This window comes from Megalops cyprinoides, chromosome 3 (assembly GCF_013368585.1).
Source record: "Megalops cyprinoides isolate fMegCyp1 chromosome 3, fMegCyp1.pri, whole genome shotgun sequence".
Taxonomy (NCBI): domain Eukaryota; kingdom Metazoa; phylum Chordata; class Actinopteri; order Elopiformes; family Megalopidae; genus Megalops; species Megalops cyprinoides.
Window position 1 is genome coordinate 38,373,186 of NC_050585.1, and position 20,139 is coordinate 38,393,324.

The following is a 20,139-nucleotide window of genomic DNA, read 5'->3' on the forward strand; positions in this document are numbered from 1 at the left end:
ACTAGTTATATTATTTGGGAGGTTAAGCTACTCTGCAAATAAAGTGCACTCTGCTCAATCTGCAAGTTTACATCTTTGATGTACAGTCTATTAATTATATTTACCATTGTTTGACCCACTAGTCACTACTTTAGTGATTCTTAAAGAATCCACATTTTCCCATTTTTTGCCAAAAATACTGGTTATTCAGTGACAATAATTATTATTACTACTGCATTCTCATTGAATAAAACAATGAACCAATAGTACTTCTGCTATTAATAATAAGCAACACAATGATAATCAAAACAATACGCTGTGTTTTATAACTATTTTATACATACTGAAATCCTACTTTCAAATTTTTGTTTACTTTTGTTTACTTGCCTCATCTGAGTTTGTCCCAGTTAAGTTTCATGCCTACCCCACCCCTTGCATTCTTTTACAATGGATTAAATCCTCTTTGAGTTTTTCCTATATATTGTAGTTTGGAGAAGAACAGGGGAATTTTTATTAACTTATGTATAATTCACAGATAAAACAGGGTGTCAGACTGCATTTACTGTGTATTGCAGTGTTTCTGCACTGTCATATTATTCAAATGTATGTCATTCACTGTAGTTAAGAGTAGGGGTAAATGAGTTATTCTTGCTGAATGAAATGTAAAGTTGTGTGTACAGTCTCAGATAATTTGATTTCATTTGTATCAATTAGTCTACATCTTGTGTTAATTAAATAGAACAATTAACCAATGAATGTTCTAAATAGTCAGAATAGCTCATCATAATTGATTATATTGATGTGGTGCACTAGTCATATTTCACACTCAATTTACATCAATACATCATTCTGAAAGATTTTTATATTCAATTTCCTATGGCAATGTAATGTGAATGAATGTCACAGACTGCAGATCCACCTCTTCAGCCAAAATGTGACCTTTCATTTCCCTTTTGTTTAATTTTATACAGTGCGTGGTAGTTTTACGGCAGTATATGTCGTAACTTTCTGTCTGGAGTAGTATTGTGGCAGGGTATACTGCACTGCACCTGAATTAGGTAGGCACCTGACGATTGCGTGATCCCAGCGCTGTGTTTGGCACTAACACATGTTAGAATATGACTAGTATTGTCCTGTTTGTACACCTGTTCATGCCACTGTACTAGATTCACTTTGTAAATCGCTCTGGGTAAGGGTGCCTGCTAAATGACAATAATGTAATGTGATGGATAACGGCACTATATGTGCTACATTTTGAAAATCGAGGTTTACGCCACTGTAGCTTGAAATATTGAATCCCCTGCCATCCCTTCCTTACACTGGACAGATGCTATATAGATCAGAAGGCAAGTAGCAATTTCTGTGCTAGTGTCACGGAATTCATAGCGGATGATAAAAGCTGGGATGCCAGTCATGCCATGCTGTCACTAAGAAAAAGATGAGCCCATTGGCTATAATTTGAGGCCAGTGAGATATATCCCCCTTATACCAGCCCTCCAACGAGCATCTGAGAGAGGCTCAAGGGTTTAGCATTTAACCTACTGCTATGTTTGTAAACGCAATGACCTTAATGGTTCCAAATTAACGGCATACCACAGCCACTCAATAGGTTTCTTATGAGCATGTCACAGCTGCTGATTGATTGCTCCCCTTTAATTACAGACTGGCTAGCCAGAATCCCTTCACACTGTAGCTTGACCATTTGTCACTGGATTGTTTTTATTTTCTCTTCATAGTGGTCTGAACCCTGCCTTTTCCTCTGTTCTCACAATGGAAAACACAAAGTCATTTAGTCCTTGGACAGAAAAAGGAGGGAGAGCTAATGCAATTTCATTTTAGAAAACAGAAGGAATGGGACATGGGGGAAATGTGACCTGTCTTATACAGCAATGTATCTGAATTCTGTCTCTGATCTCCTGATATATTCCTCACGAGAATTTGTCTTGGATTAATTAAGCGGATTAATCACTTTCATAATGGGTTCATTCACTGCGCCGCACCACAACGGAAAAACCTCGGCGATTACCCCCTTTCAAGTGGATTAGCTTAGCAGGGCTTCAGACATTCTGAAGGCACATGCCTGGAAATAATCATATCCTCTTGATAAGCATACACAGCATGTTTGTGCCCATCAGAGACTCGGCAACAGCACCCTGCAGGTGAGGCTGCAAATCTGCACAAGTTACCCTGTCAGTGACTTAAATTGGGGAGGGTCTGTCAATCACCAGCTGCATTAGCTCATCTTCCCTCTCTAGACAGGAGATGCCACTGGAGTTAATTAAACCACGCTTAAATTTAATGGAAATGTAACGGCCCTCAGAGTGCAAGATAAGGTGCAATTTGTTTCACGTCTCTGGCTGGCCAAACCTCAGGGGCATATTTCCCTATAAACTTTTTTTATAGGGAAAACAGGATTTATCCAGTTTCTTTCTACTTCAGGTGAGAAGGTATATTTGTGGTGTTAATTGTAAAAGCCCAGAAAAAAGGACTAACTGAGTAATGTGCAGCTAACCACATTATGTACAATACTAAACAGCCCATGGGGCCAGTGTGGATCAATGGTAAAGATAAAATTAAAATCATCAGATGCATTGAACATTCTGCTTTGCTGCCCAGTCTCAGACTTGAGGTAATTGGGAAGATTAATCGGATGTACTTGTTATGTGCTGTATGTTCTGTATGGTTTTCACTGTGCTGAAATTACCTAATCATGAGCCATGTTAACTTCAAAATAAGCCTTCACTTCTGCTTCTATTGCATATTCGGTTTGATGGAGTTGGTATGTTGTCCTTTGTTGTCGATGAAAAGAGAACTCTAAACAGATGGAGAGGATGGCTTTTGATAAGTGTAGTGATGCTATTAAATTATATTTGGCACAAGCTGAGCCAGACTAAGAGAAAAAGAAAATCTCAGGGTAAAATGAATAGGGGCATATCAGGGGTTAAAGAGTCTCAACTGTCCTAGACAAAAACCCCAGAAGGATGGGTGGGAGTAAAAGCATTCAAGTACTTTGCTCCTGCCAACATAGGTGGCATCACTCTACCATTGTTTGTCATTGGAGCTCTGTTTGCTCCAATGACAAAAAGTAAAAGTGGCATAGATGGTAGCTCTGTAGGTCAAGGAGTTAAGATCTCAAAAAAGTATGTCACAGTAAAAGAGAGACATGGATCAGTAGCCACAGAACCCTTCAGTGCTGTCAAGATACACCTGTTTGCATTTGATATCATGCTGCAGCAACTGGTTTTGTTGTTAGTTTAAATGTATACAAGGGTCACAGCCCCTACTCTTTGAGTTGCCTCCTATTTGGTGTGATGTTTTCAGTTCATGGGAGCTGGGGATGTATTGTGTTTTCTGTGTCTGTTTTATAATTTTGTACTTTTTTTCAGTCCTAATTCTAAACAAGTAGTTTTTTTCCATTCCACTTGCTCAATGCAATTTAAATAAGTCATGCTCCATTTTTACACTGTCATTGTTTTTTTGTTTTTTTTGCTGTAAAATGTAGAAATGATACTGCTAGTTTCTCAAACTGAACTGACAGCAACAGGAGCTACTGTATTTCTATTATCCATAAGAATTTTATAATAATATTCTCTGCAAAACTGCTGTTTTTCTGCAACAGTCTGTAATGGCTGCAGTTTAAAAATTAAATGAGAAGGACAGCCATAGCGAGGGCTTGTTTGAGTGAGTGATAAAATACTAAAAGCATCCTGTGTCAGTGCAATGCTTGAACATTAAAAAGCCAAGATCAATTGAAATGAAACAGACACTCTCGTTTGAGAGTACTTAACACATGAGAGTTTTAGTTTCCTTCCCTCAGCTTCCCTTTTCTCTGCACTTCATGATATTAAAGGGCCACTGGAATTAGAAAAGGTGAGAAACAAGACCAAATACAATGAACAAGTCACTGTCCTGTTATGCTTCTGCTAATATAGCATACCTACGCTGATTGTTCACAGATCACTGGACTAGAAATGTTTTGTACTAATGTTTGGTCTCATGTCTCATTCAGCTCAAGTAAACATTAAATGAAATGTAAATAAAATATAATATGAAGATGCATTGGTGCTCAATACATGGATACACAGGACTGTTAAAAGGTCTTCAGGAAATCAGGGGCACCCTGTTGAAGTAGAGTTGATTTCAGAGACTCAATCTTCCTATTTCTGTGTCAGTCTAATGGATTCCTTTGTTGTCAGAGAATGAAAACAGAAATAGATGTGATCCTTTTGCTTGCTTAGCAGCAAAGTAAACATTTCTTTATGGGCAATTTTGAAGCTGCCATCATGGGAGGATGCTAAGGTGTATGTTGCCACAAATCACATCATTCTGCAGCCCTTTCATGTTGCCTTTCATCTTGAAAAGCATCGGATGAGTAGAGGCTGTGCCATGAACGGAGGGCTTCTCTCAGAGAGGCATCAGAGCACGTGTTTTAAGAGATCTCAAAATGTCAAACAAGAGGGATCAATGGAGGCTGGATCTGCAGAGACACAGACAACTGCACTGTAAAATCCATCCCTGTGTTCATAATAAACGGTAGTAATATTGGACTGCTGAAGAAAGATATCCCTCAGCTTGTCTCTTGGGCCCATTTAAATCAAGGGGTGACCTTTTGTGGCAAAGACTCCCGTACTTTCAGGCCACAGACCGAACTTGAACTCATGCTCACAGGTTCACTGTCTTGCTGGAGGGACTTTCCTAGGATATAATTAGCCTCATGGGCCTCTCCTGTGTATCCCATCTCTCCTGCACCTCATGCTTAATTCAGCAGCCTGGCCACCAGGAGGGGACGTGGGTCACTCTGGTGCTCTCAGAAGGAGTTCAAAGTTCAAATGTCATTCAGAGAGGGCGATTTTATCCCATGGCTACTTTGAAAGGGGAAGGCAAATTTGAGGTTTTAAACGAAGGCCCCTCTCCAGTACATCAGAGACAACACTGCTGCTTGCTGCTGCCTGCTCAACGCTGGTCATAAAAATAATTGAAAGTACTACATTTTATTTATTTAATCACTTTCAGTGTTCAGAAAAGTGAGCGTTCATTGAAAAAGGAATGTAAGGTCAGGTTATTACTCAAACTGCACAAGCTCATTTTGTATTACCAAGCAGATAGATTTATTTTTTGTTCACGGGGCAGATAAGTTTCTCAAGGACTTTTCATAAGTTTTCTCCAGAAGTACCATTTAGAGAGGGAAAAGGGTAATGGAAGCAGCTGTGTTAAGGCTTTGAGAACGTTAACACTTTCAAAAACATAGGGCATCAATGACACCAGTAGGAAATCTGCCTGTGAACAAAATCACCATGGGGGAAAAGATATTGTGGTGCCACAGTGAGCTATGAGGGCACTGAAGAGGGGAGAGAGCACCTACATCCAACTGCACAGCATCAAAACCCTGAGAGCACTTGTAAAATAACACTCCAACTGTGCTTCACTCAAGCAAACAGATACGAGACAAACTTCTCATCCAGACATCCAACTGGGTTATGAGAAAAAAAAAAAGCTTCCTCTAGCTGTCAGGGGTGAGAAAGAAGATTACGGCTGGTGACTCTGTCACACCAGTCAATAGGCCCACAGGCAGCCATCTCCTCAGGGGGGAAGCAGCAGCATGGGGATTGATTGTGACATTGTGCATACATTACCTTCATTACTTCAGCGGCGAGGCTGCTCACTGGCTTTGTCTGTAACCTTTCAAGAGTAAACCTGTTAGTGGGAGATTAAATGATAGACTAATGATGGGGCCAGGAATTAAAGATAATTTGTTTCCCACGTCCGACCTCTGAAGAAAAACAAAGCCAAATGGTGTCCTGCTTATTGACAATTGATCATTTTAATTGACATTAAATCACTAACATCTTCACTTCCCTCTAAGTGCCCAACTTTAGATCTGTCAACCAAATGTTGTTAGTGGAGGAATAGATAACGAACTGAAACCTCTGGAAAAATATTGTACTTTAATTGTGAGGTGCAAATCGATGATGATAATCAGCATTCCTTTAGATGCCTGGAGGCTGATTTGATTCAGTGCATTTCCATAAGGACAAGATTGATCCAGTTCAAATCAGAAGGATGATAAAAAATGTATTGCAGGTATTTCAAAGAAACTGATTAGCCATGATCTGGGAATAAATCACACATTTGTTTGAGGCAAATACCACTCCATGCATGATGAAGTACTGCAGGTCTCAGTAAATAATCTTTTCATTTCTCATGCAAAAACATGGTCTTTGGACACCAATGTTAAATTTAGCAGAAGAGGAAAAAATAACTATTGAAGGCCTGATTTTTGACATGGGCGCAAAACATAAATGCAGGGGCTTTGCTATTTTCCACTGATAGCAATCAGGGCTAAAACAGAGCACTGTCATTTTCAGTGACTGTATAATAATACTTTGAATTGTGTTGGTGTGAGCACACGAAGTGTAGCACTATTTGTAATATTCCAGAGCATTCATTTGGCAGGTCTGGCACTTGTATTATTTGGAGTTGAATTTTGGCATCACTGAGGCCCATAAGCATTAGCATTACAGGACAGTACTCTGCTTTTCCCTTTGTATTAATACCATGAAAACGCTTTTCACTGATCTGATGAATAGCAAGACTGATATAGCTGCTGTGTTGGCAGTAAGTGAATTCTGAAGTAAAGAGTAAAGCTGGGGCTAAAACAATGGGTGAGCCTTAAATTTTATTTGCATTGCTGATCTTCCACCCAACACATAAAGAAATAATGGGAATGTGCATGAGATCACTCATGTGAAATCATGAGTGAAAATCCACCCATGAGAATACAAAGTGGTGGAAAAAATGTGGGTTATCCATTCCTGTAAAATTAATACCTGCTTTCAAAATGACCAATTAGTTTGCATTTGCAGAGGGTGCACCAAAATGAGAGCTGTCAGTGGTAATTTTTGTCTCTCTGCCTTCTCTGTTATAGAGCATTAGTTTAACTTTTTATTAATGGAAATCAATAGATCTATCCAGCCTCTCAGGATGAAGATACTGCAAACTTCCCTTGCCCCTTTTTCTCTCTCTGACTCCTCTCTTCCCTGTCACTCTGCTATGTTTTGTACTACAAGTCCTACAGTGCCCTACAGATGGGCAAACAGAGGATAGATGCACCTCCACTGACATCATTTGAGCAACTCTATTGAGCACTGTGACAGGGACACTCTGATCAATGTAACCCACCCTTCCCAGGTGTAATGGGGGCAATTATGTTTTGCTGATGGAGTACCCCTGTCATTGTCAACTAAAGATGGAGCCCAGACTTGAACTTGGGATGCAGGGCTCAGCTTGCTATTAGAATAAGCAACGTAACCAACTGAGCCACACGGGAGCCCAGTGATATCCATTTTGATATTACTATCTTTCTCCTGGAAGGGACGTGATGGAAGAACAATACCACTGCTTCAGCAACTATGCCCACTTCAAAGGAGTACTTTATGGTGAAATATGATTGTGTGGAAATGGACAGTAGTGTATGTAGACCTGTGCTGATGTACACTCGTGTCTGCGAGAGACAACATTCGTGCCTGTTGTTGCACAGCTTTGACTCACCCAGCACAGTCAGGCGGGCGGGTCGTGATCTGATGGCAGCCTGGATGGCTTGGCACTCAAAGAGGGCATCGTCCGTCAGATCCACGCGACCAATCCGAAGATGATACTCCCCCTCACTGTGGTCCCCCACCACGGAATACCGAGGGTATCCTAGAATACACGACACCTGTCATTAACGGTCTACCTGGACAAGCATCAGAAGACTTACTGAGTGAATTCATTGGCACTCTTTCAGGTGTACCCTGCTGGAAACCTAAAAAATTTGAACCACCATCAAGAATGCACACTTGCCTAGGTTGCCTACTTGCAAAGACCAAAACACAGAGCTGTGTTGTGTATGTCAAAGTGGTGATGCAAGGCAATCAGACACCTCACTCTGTTTTTATGATTTACATCCAGTGGAGCAAAGCCTCACTCTGGTGAGACTGCACTCAGCCACACCCGTGTTTCCCCAAAAGAAGGATGGGCTGTCATTTCAATTTAATACAAGTTTCAGACCCCGGTGGGCAAACTGCTGGGAGACATAACACACAGCAGGACACACTCCTTCTTTTTTCCCTGGGTTTATTTCATTATTTATTTTTGGATGAAATAATAAAAGTGATGATTTGAAGCTGTAAACAGTGGTGACGGACGAGAGAGATTGAAACTCGCCGCACAATGGTTGGGAGATTTATGGCTTAATAACACAAAGGGAAAGGTGTTTTCCGTAGACCTGACTGTTTTACTACTCAAGAAAAAATCCTGCTGACTGGGTGGCATTTCAGATTACCGTTTATAACATTTGCATTGTGAGCATGCCGTGTAGTACAGTACCTCTTCCCAATGGAAAACAAAAAAGACACCTGTGATCACTGGGTCTTATAGAGCAATTTTCAGACTTTTAACATGAAGAGCTTGGAATCGAAAGTACAACGGCATCAGACAAAATTCTCTCCAGTTACAGTATTAGACATGGTCTGATTCAAGAACTGTTTTGCCCTTTGCTGAGCAATCTCAGTGAGTCAGGTATATTATTGAAGAGATTGCTAAAGTCTTGTCTAAATTATTTGACAATTAAGTAAAGCTGAGAGTGGGAGATATATTAGAACATTTTACCCTCTTTTATATCCATTTTGGGTATAGTTTCCCCAAGAAAAAAATCATGTACTGTACTGGTTTGCCTACATCAGCACGTCTCTCACTCTCTCCAAAGCTTCTTTTCTACTTTTGACTTTGGTGTCACACCTTTTAAGTATCATCTTAGTATGTTAAGACTACGTCTGTGAAAGTGGACTTTACTGGGCCACAATAGCAATTAAGTTATTGAATCAAACTACCAGCCCATTGTACTGCAACACTCCAATTACCGTCCATTGCTTCATTAGACCTCATTCAATTTTAATATGGCATAGAGGAGCCGTCATCTCGCCATTGAGGGAAGAGTTACTGCCTATTACTGCACAGTGCTTCCCATCTTCCAGTATGGCACTTTTAATATCCCTCTAAGGTAATAGAGGGATACAAGTGCTCATAAAAATAAAGAACAACACAAGCAGAAAGGAGAGGATCTGAAAGCTCCGGCAGGATGTTTAATGGAGGGCAGGGTGCTTTGGGAAAGCCAGACGAAGACCATCTTTCCTCAGACTTTTGCCCGTGTTGCATTTCCTATATATGGATCATTCTGAGGGCAGAAAGAGATGCCAGCGCTAACGGAGTTGGAGAACACTGTAAGATGGGTAATAAAAGCTCAGGCTTTGGTTTAACAGAGGAAGGATCAAACTTAACTTGGCGCGGTAAATAACATTAATGGCCATTGATTCAGTATAAAATACTGACGTTTATTTTGCTGTCACGGGATCAATGCCACTGCGCAATCATCTAGTGGCATTTTATACCCAGCTGGAGATGAGAACAAATCCTCTGATTCCAGAGAGCTTGCATTTCTCATTAACTTGCAGCACACGTGGCTGTTAGTATAGTCATATGCGCATGCACTGTCTTCAGCCACCCAGCCTCACCTACTGTAATGTGAATCTCAAAATTGGCAGCGGATTGTCAATAACCACAACAGAATTAATCAGAGAGAGCCTGAAGTAATTCAGAATGCCTCACCATGCCCCCCAAATGATAAAATGCTGTAACATGTGGTCTGTTATACGCATGCAACGCCATGAGAAGTAGACTCTGTTTCAAGCCTTAAATATATTGTGTGGAAGATTTAAATAAGATTACTTACAAACTTGTGGTGGGTAGCCCCACACAGATTTTTTTGCAAAGTCTTAGTTTTCAGTGTGAAAGGAAGAATTGTAATGTGGGTCTTCTACCCACAAGAAATGTCAGTGATGTATTTACATATTTATTTATTTATTACTGTTGACTTCAAAGAAAGCTAGAGAAAGTATCACATCATTTTTTTGCCTCACCACCTTCAAAAGAGGGGGCCCTCTAAAAATTGTGACATGCTACACAAATAAAGGAAATAAATATAGCCCCTATGGATATTAATGAATACCTGAAGAACTCACCTGAAGAAACCAAACCCTTATTGTCATTACAGATCATAAGGGAACGTATTTGTCAGCTATTAACTAACCAGAAATATCTTTAGCTGATGCATTGTTATGTAGTTTGAAAGTCATTAACCCATGGTGACTACTGCATTAGTTAATGTGAATTCATGTGTCATTATTGTAAAGTGTTACCAATTATTCTTCACAGTAGCTCAAGAGCGGTCAAACATTAGTGAAGGGGAGGGTGGGACATTGAGGCTTGTCACTGGTGGTGAACAGGTGGCATTATACTATACTAACTTCTCATTGGTAAGAGAACGTCATGCAAAGCAGATCCCTTAGAGGGATAAGTATGATATGGGATAGCAGTGGTAGAGGGAGCCAGTGAGCTTTTGTATTACATTAGGCAGTGGATGCAGCTTTACAGGACACCAGCATAGTGTGCTCATTAGCTGAATTAGCATGCTCTCCTGACACACTGGCCACAGATATTTTTGATTTTACGATCTGATTTACAGACTGCTCAGATCACCACCATGGGGGATGAATATTTATGGTATTGCAGTAGGTTTAGCACCTCTGTCTAATCTAAGATAATGAGAGCAAAACAAAGGGAAATGGACAATAGAATTCCACCATCCCCTTTTTGTCTGATGTCTTTTGCCAGTAGAGAACAGGAGCCATGTCTTCTCATTGTAATCCCCTTTTTCTCCGAATGCAGCAAAAAGCAGTTACGGACAAGGCTCCATCCATAGGTTGCAGTCCAGTTCCTATGCACAAAGTGGTGTTATTCTTTACCATGAACTGCATGATTTCTTGAAAAAGGCAGTGTTATTCAGAACAGGTGTGGAAAGGTATCAGTCTTGATACTGTATAATAATCAACTCAGTTCAAACTGCAGTTCATTTTACAAGGGTCATATCCTCTGCGCCATCACCTCTTGGCATTTTCTATGCAAACAGTGCTGCATACACCACATCACTCTGATTCTCCACTGCCTGCCATTGATCTGCTATAAAGAATGAAGTGCCACTTATTTCATGGTGGAGGCACACTGAGGTCAGTCCACAGCTTTCAACTATGGCTATTTAACTGCCACTGATGTGCAGTTAGTTCCCCATGGCCAGGCCACTCTGCCACTGTTCAGCACCATTGCCAACCTCCCTGGAGACTGATAAAGAGTGGTAGGGGAATTAAATTGATACAGTGGCACATCCTAGAACTTACAGATATATTTTTTGACCGCCATCACTGACAAGACACAGTTGTTGCAGGGTTGTGCTATTTAATTTGCAGCAGAGGTTGTGATAAACCATGACAATGTTTACATCCATGATTTAAATAAAAAAAGTAATTTTGAAAAGCAATTTTGTCTCCCTAATGGCAGTTTAATGATGAAAAAGCTCTTGAAACAAGGCTGGCTGTTTCACTTTTTGGTGTATTTTAGTGGTTGGAAATCACACTGTGAACAAAAGTGCAGTAATCACTGATATTTTGAAAAAAAAAGACTCAGTCTCTCCAGGGTGAAGTGTTTTTTTAGATCAAAATCAAATAAACCATTCTATTGCATTCTGTATTTTGTACCTACTGACAGACACCCTCAGGTAGACAAACCTAGGATGCAGAGTAACAAAAGTTAGTCAAGGAAAAATGGTAAACAAGAAAAACAATGAAGTGAAATATAAACAGAGACAACAATAAAGCAGGAGAACAAAAAAAAACAAAGAAATAAAAAAGAAATAACAACAGTACAGCAAAGATAGAAAGTAAAAATTTATCTCTGTGACCATACCAGAGAGATCTCGGTTCACACCCAGAGCTAGACCATCCTTGACCCAGAGCACGATGCCGTGGTAACCGGGAATGGAGCAGGGCAAGGTGACAGGCTGGCCAGCCACCACCACCAGGTCCTGGGGCTGTTGAGTGAACATGGCGCACACCCCTGGAGAAAGAAAGACAGCAGCGCGTACGTAAAAAACACAATAATCACACAGCAGCACACCCACAATTGCATTCACAGCTCCACAGAGGCCCCCTTTCACTACTTCCTTTCAGCAAGGTAGCCTACAGCGCTGTGGCCTCGTAACAGGCCCTGAACGAAACCCATCAGCATACAGCTTTGTAGATCAAAAGCACCTGCACGTACCATAAGATAAGGAGTTTTTTTTTTTAATTTTTTATTATTCAACCAATCCATTTCGTCGAGAGCCTCGGCTCTCAGGTCTGTCGACACCTTGTCACAAGCACGTGCATTGCAGAGATGTGTAGCACGGGCCTAATGGGGTGACTTGACTGTGTTTAGACAGTGAGTGTGGTGTAGTGGAGGGCTGCTGACAGCTGCAGACCCCATTCAGTTGTAGGAAACAGGAGGATTCTATTAAAATGCAGTGAGATGTGTCTGACGCATGAGCCGCAGTTGGTGAAAGCTTTTTTTTTTTACACCCCTGCACAGAGTGGCATAAACAGTCATTCTTTTGCACAATGACCACGTAGGATAATGGGAATGTCCCAGGAATGAAAAGAGAGAAAAAAATAAATGCTTTCAAAGCCCTGTGTGTCATACACGCAACTGCATCTAAAGGGTCTCACCGAGATGTTAACATTTTCAGCAGATTATGTTTAGCTGAAGGCATGGCGAATCTCCTTCGTTTTTCATAAACCAAGAGGACATAGGATGCATCCTGAGATTTGGAAGTGTCACCCTGATTTGTGAGCAGCATCTCTGGATGTTCTCCCTTTAGCTTGATAGGCCTAGCCTTGAATGTGCGTCTTTTTTGTCTCTCTCTCATTCTGTTACTTAAATTATTTTCACATTGTGTGGAACATACATGCAGAAGACAGTAATAGACAGGAATTGATTTAGAGAAATCCCCATGGGGCATTGATGTCGCAAAACAGGAGAAAACTGCAAACAAATGTGATAACAATGTATGCCAAAGTGTATCATCTTGCTGTTTTTAAATATGTTCTAACACTGTGATTTATGTGATTACTCACTTTAATGCATTTCCCTGCATGCTTTGTTTTCTTGTTTTCTTGCCCTTTACACGTTTTATGAAGGTAATTGCTGAACTTTAATGACAAACTACAAACAAATCCATCACTAAGGATATCTAGTTACTAACATGACTTGAAAAAAAGGTACAACAAATTACTCTATTACCTACAGTCAAAATCGTTTTCCTTCCATTGAAGTATTGCATTAGCCAACACATCAGTCACCCAGTGTTTCCAGTCTATTGAGAACTGATGGTTTGTTAAAAGTTGAACATGGAATCCTCTGACTGATTTATGTTGTTTTCTCTCATAGAAACTACATCATATCCATTGGCCCATTATTAATCAACATTCTGAAATATGTTCAAGGATCTTTAAACACATATCTCAGGTTGTAGGCCGTTTTTTCCCCAGCAGAGTTCTCTCCAAGCAAGTTCTACGGCGCAATCACTTCACAATGTGCCATCGCTATATTACCTGAACAACTTTCTGCTCTAAAGAAATATAAGAAGAATATGAGACCAGCAGCAATAACAATGTTGTTATACAGACATCCACATCCCTCCCTCTCCTAAATACAAACACCCAGAGGGATTTGCATGTTACACAGAGACTGTCCCCAGGGGGACAGCAGTTGAAGCAACTGTTCAGTGGTTAGCGAGACATATATCAGAACTTCTGTTTGCACTGTGAGTGGAAAGAGACTCCCTTTTCTTCAAGCCAGCTGATGCAGGATCAGTCTGAGATTCTGTTTCTCTCTTTCTCCACCCACACTGAACATCAGCTCTATGTCTGACCTACCCACTTTCGCCCTGCCCAGTGCTTTTTTGATAGTGTCCATCTGAACAAAGCCACAGACTTTTCCCACAACCACGTCTGTTCCTAACTCAGCCCTCTGCATTCTAAGAATGATCAAAGAGAGCTGCATTACCAGTATTTTGATGAATGCAAATATATTCATGTTATACCTCAACGAAAAGGAACCAGGCACAGAAGGCATCATCTTCTCTGGCTTGCAAGGACTGTTAATATCTTTTCTTATACAGGTTGCCTGCCGACTGCCTCCCTCCTAAAGCCAGATGGGTGGCAAACACCACCTAGTGTGGCTACTTGACCAGTAAACCTAGGGCATGTTGATTCCATTAACTTCGACGGCAGGCTACTTATGTAGGTCACCCGGAGAGGAAATTGCATGGGGTCAAGGGAGAGGGTGGGCGACATGGAGAAGTCGCCTAGACCAGCGAAAGGGGGGGCCCTCCATGCACCCGACCGGTCACATCTGCCTGCTTTCCGCTCCACTGGGCCTGAATCGATGGCAGCGGCTCCTCGTTTACATCCTCCAGCCTCCAGCCAACTAAGCATGACGTTCACCCAAGTGAAAAAAAAAAAAACACATTCCTTTCTTTTTTTTCCAAAGAATGAGAGCTGATAACACCAGATGATCAAGATGTCAAGGAGACCAAAAAAAATTAATAAATGAAAGCAAGAACCGCGGGCCCTGCGGTTTGATAGCGATAACAAAACATTTTCTTTGAGAGCCTCCATGGGCGGGTGATTGCTGATTGCATTGTGACTCAGGTGACGGAAGATTGGCATTCAGCAATCGCTTTTAATAACAGTTTATTAACAGCACAATTGTGCTACCCGAGAATGATCCTTGAAAAAAATGTTAAGATGTCGTGCAGTGCAGTTGTGCAGTGGGGTTGTATCTGTATATGTAAGCAGTTGAGCACAGTTTTTTTTTATTTTAATTGCATATTTTTGATTGGCTCACACAGCCTGTTGTGCATGTGTGTGTGTGTGTGTGTGTGTGTGTATTTGCCAAGTTGCTTAGCTGAAAGTCTGACTAAAGTAGCCTAATGCAAATGGAGTTATAAATGAAATGGATACGATTTAGCTCCACCCATTTCACAAATCCCAACAGTATAAATAACAGGACCAACATTTTGCCATTGTGTTTACTATTCAGCATCTCCATCCCTTGAGCACCCACCCTTCAGCCTCTTGTTGGTAACAAGCATTCTGCTCATGCTTACATTAGCTAATTGCAGCATCTTTGAAGTTATGTAGTTGACATTACTAATTAGCGCATCAAACAACACTCAAATCATACTACTGAATAACAAATGACACATAGCTTGATCTCCCTCATAAAGTTGTGAGGTTAGTCTTACATTGGCTACATAACATGTTAAACACACAGCTTGTAAATGCAGTCCCCAATACATGGTGTGGAAGGCGGAGTGACTACATGTTCCATGCAACACTATGGAAATACTCTAGTAACCCCTGTTTTGGGAAGGTGCTGCACAGTATTTGCTACAAGGATCACCCTCACCCTATCTATTGGTTTCTCGTTACTCTAAATATATGTGCAGAGCCTGTGTTGTCTGACTGGAATAATGTGCAGCTGCCATGTTTACTCACGCCCAAGGCAGTGCTCTGCTGTTGAAAATAGGGCAATGAAAGTTCCAAGTGGATGTCATGCAAAAGTATTGCACATCATTATATTCACCACTGATGGTGACAGCATAGTCAAACCTGTTTTGCTTTGGTTTTGTGACTGGTGTATAGAAGCACAGTGTCTCTGGTGTACAAATCTGTATCAGTATGTACTCCCTAACCAGGAGGCTCCACACATTTTCTTGTAAGCACTAGACAGAGCAGTCTCTTTCCAAAATGAAAATACTGGATTCACAGCCAAGCCAAGTCCACAAGGTTCTTGTACCACTGTCACATTGTGTAAAGGTATAATCACTCTCTGTGTCGTCCATTCTTCCAAATGGAGATGTATGCTAGTGTTTACTACTGGCTTCTTAATGTTGAATTGGCCAAGTAATGTGATTATGTTTTTCACAGCAACTGGGGTCCATCACGTCCTTAACCTCCATGCATCCCTCTTAGCCCTTAGCCTTCAGATACACAGTTCAGCCTCTGACCACCCTGGCTATGCAGCTGACCAGGCCCTTAACCCCCACCACTTGGACTGTGATAAACAGCATCACAGAGACTCTGTAGATATACAAGATCAAGTTGAAGCAGGTTTGTGTGTGCAAGTGGGGTGAAGGTGAAATTCATAGTGATAGATCAACATCACAATACCTAAAATGATATGAAGATAACCTGCTGCCTTTCTCATAATTTCCATTTTACTTTATGTATGTACCGTTCAATGAAACCCCCATTTCAGTCCACTTAAGACATTCAAATGCAATGTCAGATGTCTTGTTGTCATTATGGTGGTACATTAATCATTTCTGAGGACTCTGACCCTCAAGCTTGAGGCTACACTTGAAACCATACACTTCCTCTTCAGTTATCATGTCTATAAATAAGCATTTTTGTATACTGTAGTGACTGCATTACAGTTTTATAATAGGAACCCATGATTCCTGCATTCAGCATTTACATTGGGCCATAACTTAGAATTAATTGCATAACGTTGAACCTTACCACGATCAGACAGATTTGGGCATGGTTTCCCTCTCTACAGTAGATGGAGCTAGCAGGTTCATTTGCCATGGATGGCAGGACCAATGTTCAATCCATCTCCTCTTTACCACAGGGACCCTGAGGACCTGTACTGGCTCTAATGAGAATGTGAAATGAATGAATAAATCTCATCATTGTTTTATTTTCAGCCTCTACCTAGCCGAAACAAATAAATCCTGTAATTGAGCTCTGACTGTTCCAGTCGGCTTACGCAAAGATGAAAAGCTCCCAATTGTAGACAGTTAGAAAATTATCTGAGCCCAGCATAAAGCTCAGATTGTACCTGCATATAAACAGTGTGAGTTATTTGAGAATAATAATGGGTCTGCTACTCAAGCAGTTCAGTTAATCCAGCCCCTGCGGGGACCAAAGTAAACATGAACCCCGGTAATATAGATTGCTCTATCTAATCTCATCTCTGTCTAATTGAATTCTGCCAAACCAGATGACCTGATCTCTCCATCAATCTCTGCTCTCTGTCTTTCTGCCAATAGATCTGTATCAACATGTTTCTCCCTCACTCATCCACAAGCTTATCATCCTGAACACTAATTTCGCTCACCAGTTCTCATAATTTATTGACTGCCTCAAACAATTTACTGGCTGTCCCATACCTCAATGCCCCATACATCAATGGAGTATGGTATTTCAGCATAAATATGTATTTCAATGAAAACAACCATTCTGATACTGTATCTGCAAAGAATTTCAAAATATTTGGATAAGGCAAGGGCATTAAAAAATAATAAAAGAGCAAACAAACAAAATGTGTATTCATTAATTAAAGATAATTGTAAGGTAAATGTGAAAAAATGTCAAAAATTAACAGTCAAGAAGGCTGCAGAGAGACATTTGCTTTTTTAAAAGTGAATAAAACAGTAACCGATAAAAATGTATTTCAGTCTTTGTGGAAATACAGATAGTTCTGCTGGCTTGCATTATTTATCAGTTCAGTTATCTGCTGGCCTAGCATCAGTGTGAGATCTGTTGTTGTAATATGGATTTGTTTTTAAATCCACAAGTTTCACATGGTGCAGAGATGATAAGGGTCTAAGGCTTTGGAAACTTGGACTCCCTATTAGCTGTATCTCTACATTAGGAAACAAAACAGCTGCTGTATCCCAACCAAGAAGGACATTTCATAAGTCAAGTCGAGTTCTTGAAATGGCAAGTAGGTGAGAGTCCTGAGGACGTAGTTCACAGCTAGAGTAGACAAACAAATATAAGCATCAACGATAATAACAAGAAAGCAAAAATGTGAGAAAGAGAACCAGTGGAAGTCTGACAAGGCAGCAAAAAAATTTATCTATACTCTTTTGGAGAGAAAAGTGTTATGAATTACAATTTTGCTCAATTTTCTGTGAAGTTATTTCCAAGAGAGGTTAATGCTGTATAGATTACCTACTCTTGCTACAGTTATGAGGTAGCTAGCAATACACAGCAATATAGATTAATTCTCCATATTAATAAAATATGAAATAAAATACCCTTGTTACATTTTAAATTATAAGCACTCCACTGAAATTACTTTGCAGCATGGGCAAGTCCAAAATTACAGTATACAAAGTGATTTCTTTCCTGGGGCAACAGAATAAAACTGCTGTCTGCTGTTGCCAGAATCATATATAGCTAAAACTTAAACAGAGTTTCAACTGTTTTTTTTTTTTTTTTTCCTTTCATTTACTTTTAAAACACTGAACAATGAAACGGTAAGGATTTACAATAAGGGATATTTCAGCCAAAAGCAATTCAAAAATAATGTTACATTGTCGACTAGACTAGGCTAAGTTAATCAGACCTTGCAACAGAACTCATGATGGACAAAATCAGTTTAATTCTAACTAAATCTTCATTAAAAGGAACAAAATTAACACCATCACAGCAAACAAACAAAGAATAAAATGTATAAATAAATTAAAATGCAAAGAACTGTCCAGTTAACCTCAATTACAGCACATGAAGATGTAACTTTAGACTGCTGGGTTTGCAAAGGAAAACTTCAAGAGGAATGCCTGGATATTAGAAACAGAGGAGGAGATAAAAACACAATTGTGGACAGTTATACCCACTTGCTATTCTCTGTATGATAGCTTTAAAGATCAGACAGTAGGAGCTGTGTAAATCCTAGTCTTCTGTGCCATGGGTAGGGATGGTTGATTATCCTGCTGCATTTGTTGTTCAAAGGACTTACAAACAGCCCTAGGCTACCAGCAAGAATCAAAACAATATGAGAAAATATATCTTTTTTATCAAAATATGTTTATTTTTTATTTTCAATGGTCTAAGAATGACTCACATTGTTTTCTGAGCTCAGGTGCAGCTGAACACATTCTAAGAACAGTTACAGCCAGCGACCCACAAATAAGAGGGAAAGGATTTAACTTTAGATGACTGGTGTCCTTAGGTCTGATTTTTGCTGTTTTCATATATATGCCAATTTAAATAAATGGCACCAATTAACAGTGCATTCATGTTTAAAGGTAAGTTCCCCATCTCCCTTATTTTTGGTTCACTGGCCGTTGGCTGAAAAAAAAAAATGCTTTTGAGGCTCTTTAAGAACCTGAATGTGTGAGAAACACTTTGAAAATGTTTGACTAGGGAACAGGCTGTGAGCGTTCTGGTGCTTACATGGAGTAATGGGATTAAAATCTTGGTCTCCTTGTAGCATCAAAAAACAAAGCACAGAAATAGTTGACCAATTCTATATTCAGAGAACATGGAGGACATCTGGAACATAGGAGTAGAGCCAATTACACCCCTCTGAGGAAATGCATTGGCCAGAAGCAGTCCAAATGTCTATCACTGTTGTGATTTCCAATTATCTTTGTAAAACAATGTTGCACAGCAATTATAATCCACCTCCACATACAAGTTATGACTGGCTTTTTAACATAAACAACCTGAAAAATCTCTCAACATACAGTATGATGGAGGGAAAAGAGTATATGTGTGTTACTGAGCATATTACACAATGTAATTGTCACTAAAAATGTATTTAAACCCTTAAAGCCCAACAGACGCAGCCTGCGTCCAAATTCACATCCCTTATTCTCGGTTGAATTGCTCACGAAGTACTCATTGCTAACAATGCTAGTTTCTTGTCTATGCGACTAAGTGTGGGCAAGAACAATAATTTTGAATTTACATAAAACTGAATCATAGTTACAATCTTCATACAGCTCTGCGTCCACCTCCACACCCATTACTCTTGTCTGAATTACTCATGAACTCGTCATTGCATAGATATGTAACACATATCACAAGAAAGAGCGGAACCGGAGCTTTGTAATGATGCTAGTCACATATTTGTACATACCGAAGTAATCACGTTATGATGACAGATCAAACTTCTGCAAAGTAATATCTTTAATAATTTCTTCACCCATTTTCACACTCCTGCTTCCTGGTTGAATAAGTCACAAAGTCCCGAAGTCAACCTATCAAAATAAACAGCAGAACATACCCTTTCCAATGATAGTAGTTGTTTCTCTGTGTAATCCAGTTTTGACATCACAGCAAATTTCTGCATTGTCTCCAACATAGGGCTGACATTACATCCCACTTTGTATGAAGAATAAACACAAGTAATATATTTGCTTTTCATTGCAATGCTTCAAAAGTTGTGGTCAAA

The 20,139-nt window shown here is 40.0% G+C and overlaps 1 protein-coding gene across 2 annotated transcripts in view; it reads right to left on the reverse strand.

Annotated features, from left to right (window-relative positions):
* kirrel3a (kirre like nephrin family adhesion molecule 3a) overlaps window positions 1–20,139 on the reverse strand; it is a 159,781-nt gene that overhangs the window by 44,889 nt on the left and 94,753 nt on the right. For both annotated transcript variants that reach the window (XM_036524507.1, XM_036524506.1), the window contains exons 2-3: window positions 11,812–11,961; window positions 7,528–7,677 (exon numbers count right to left, since the gene is read on the reverse strand). In XM_036524507.1, coding sequence (XP_036380400.1) covers window positions 7,528–7,677; window positions 11,812–11,961 — 300 coding nt within the window. The remainder of the gene's footprint in view (window positions 1–7,527; window positions 7,678–11,811; window positions 11,962–20,139) is intronic.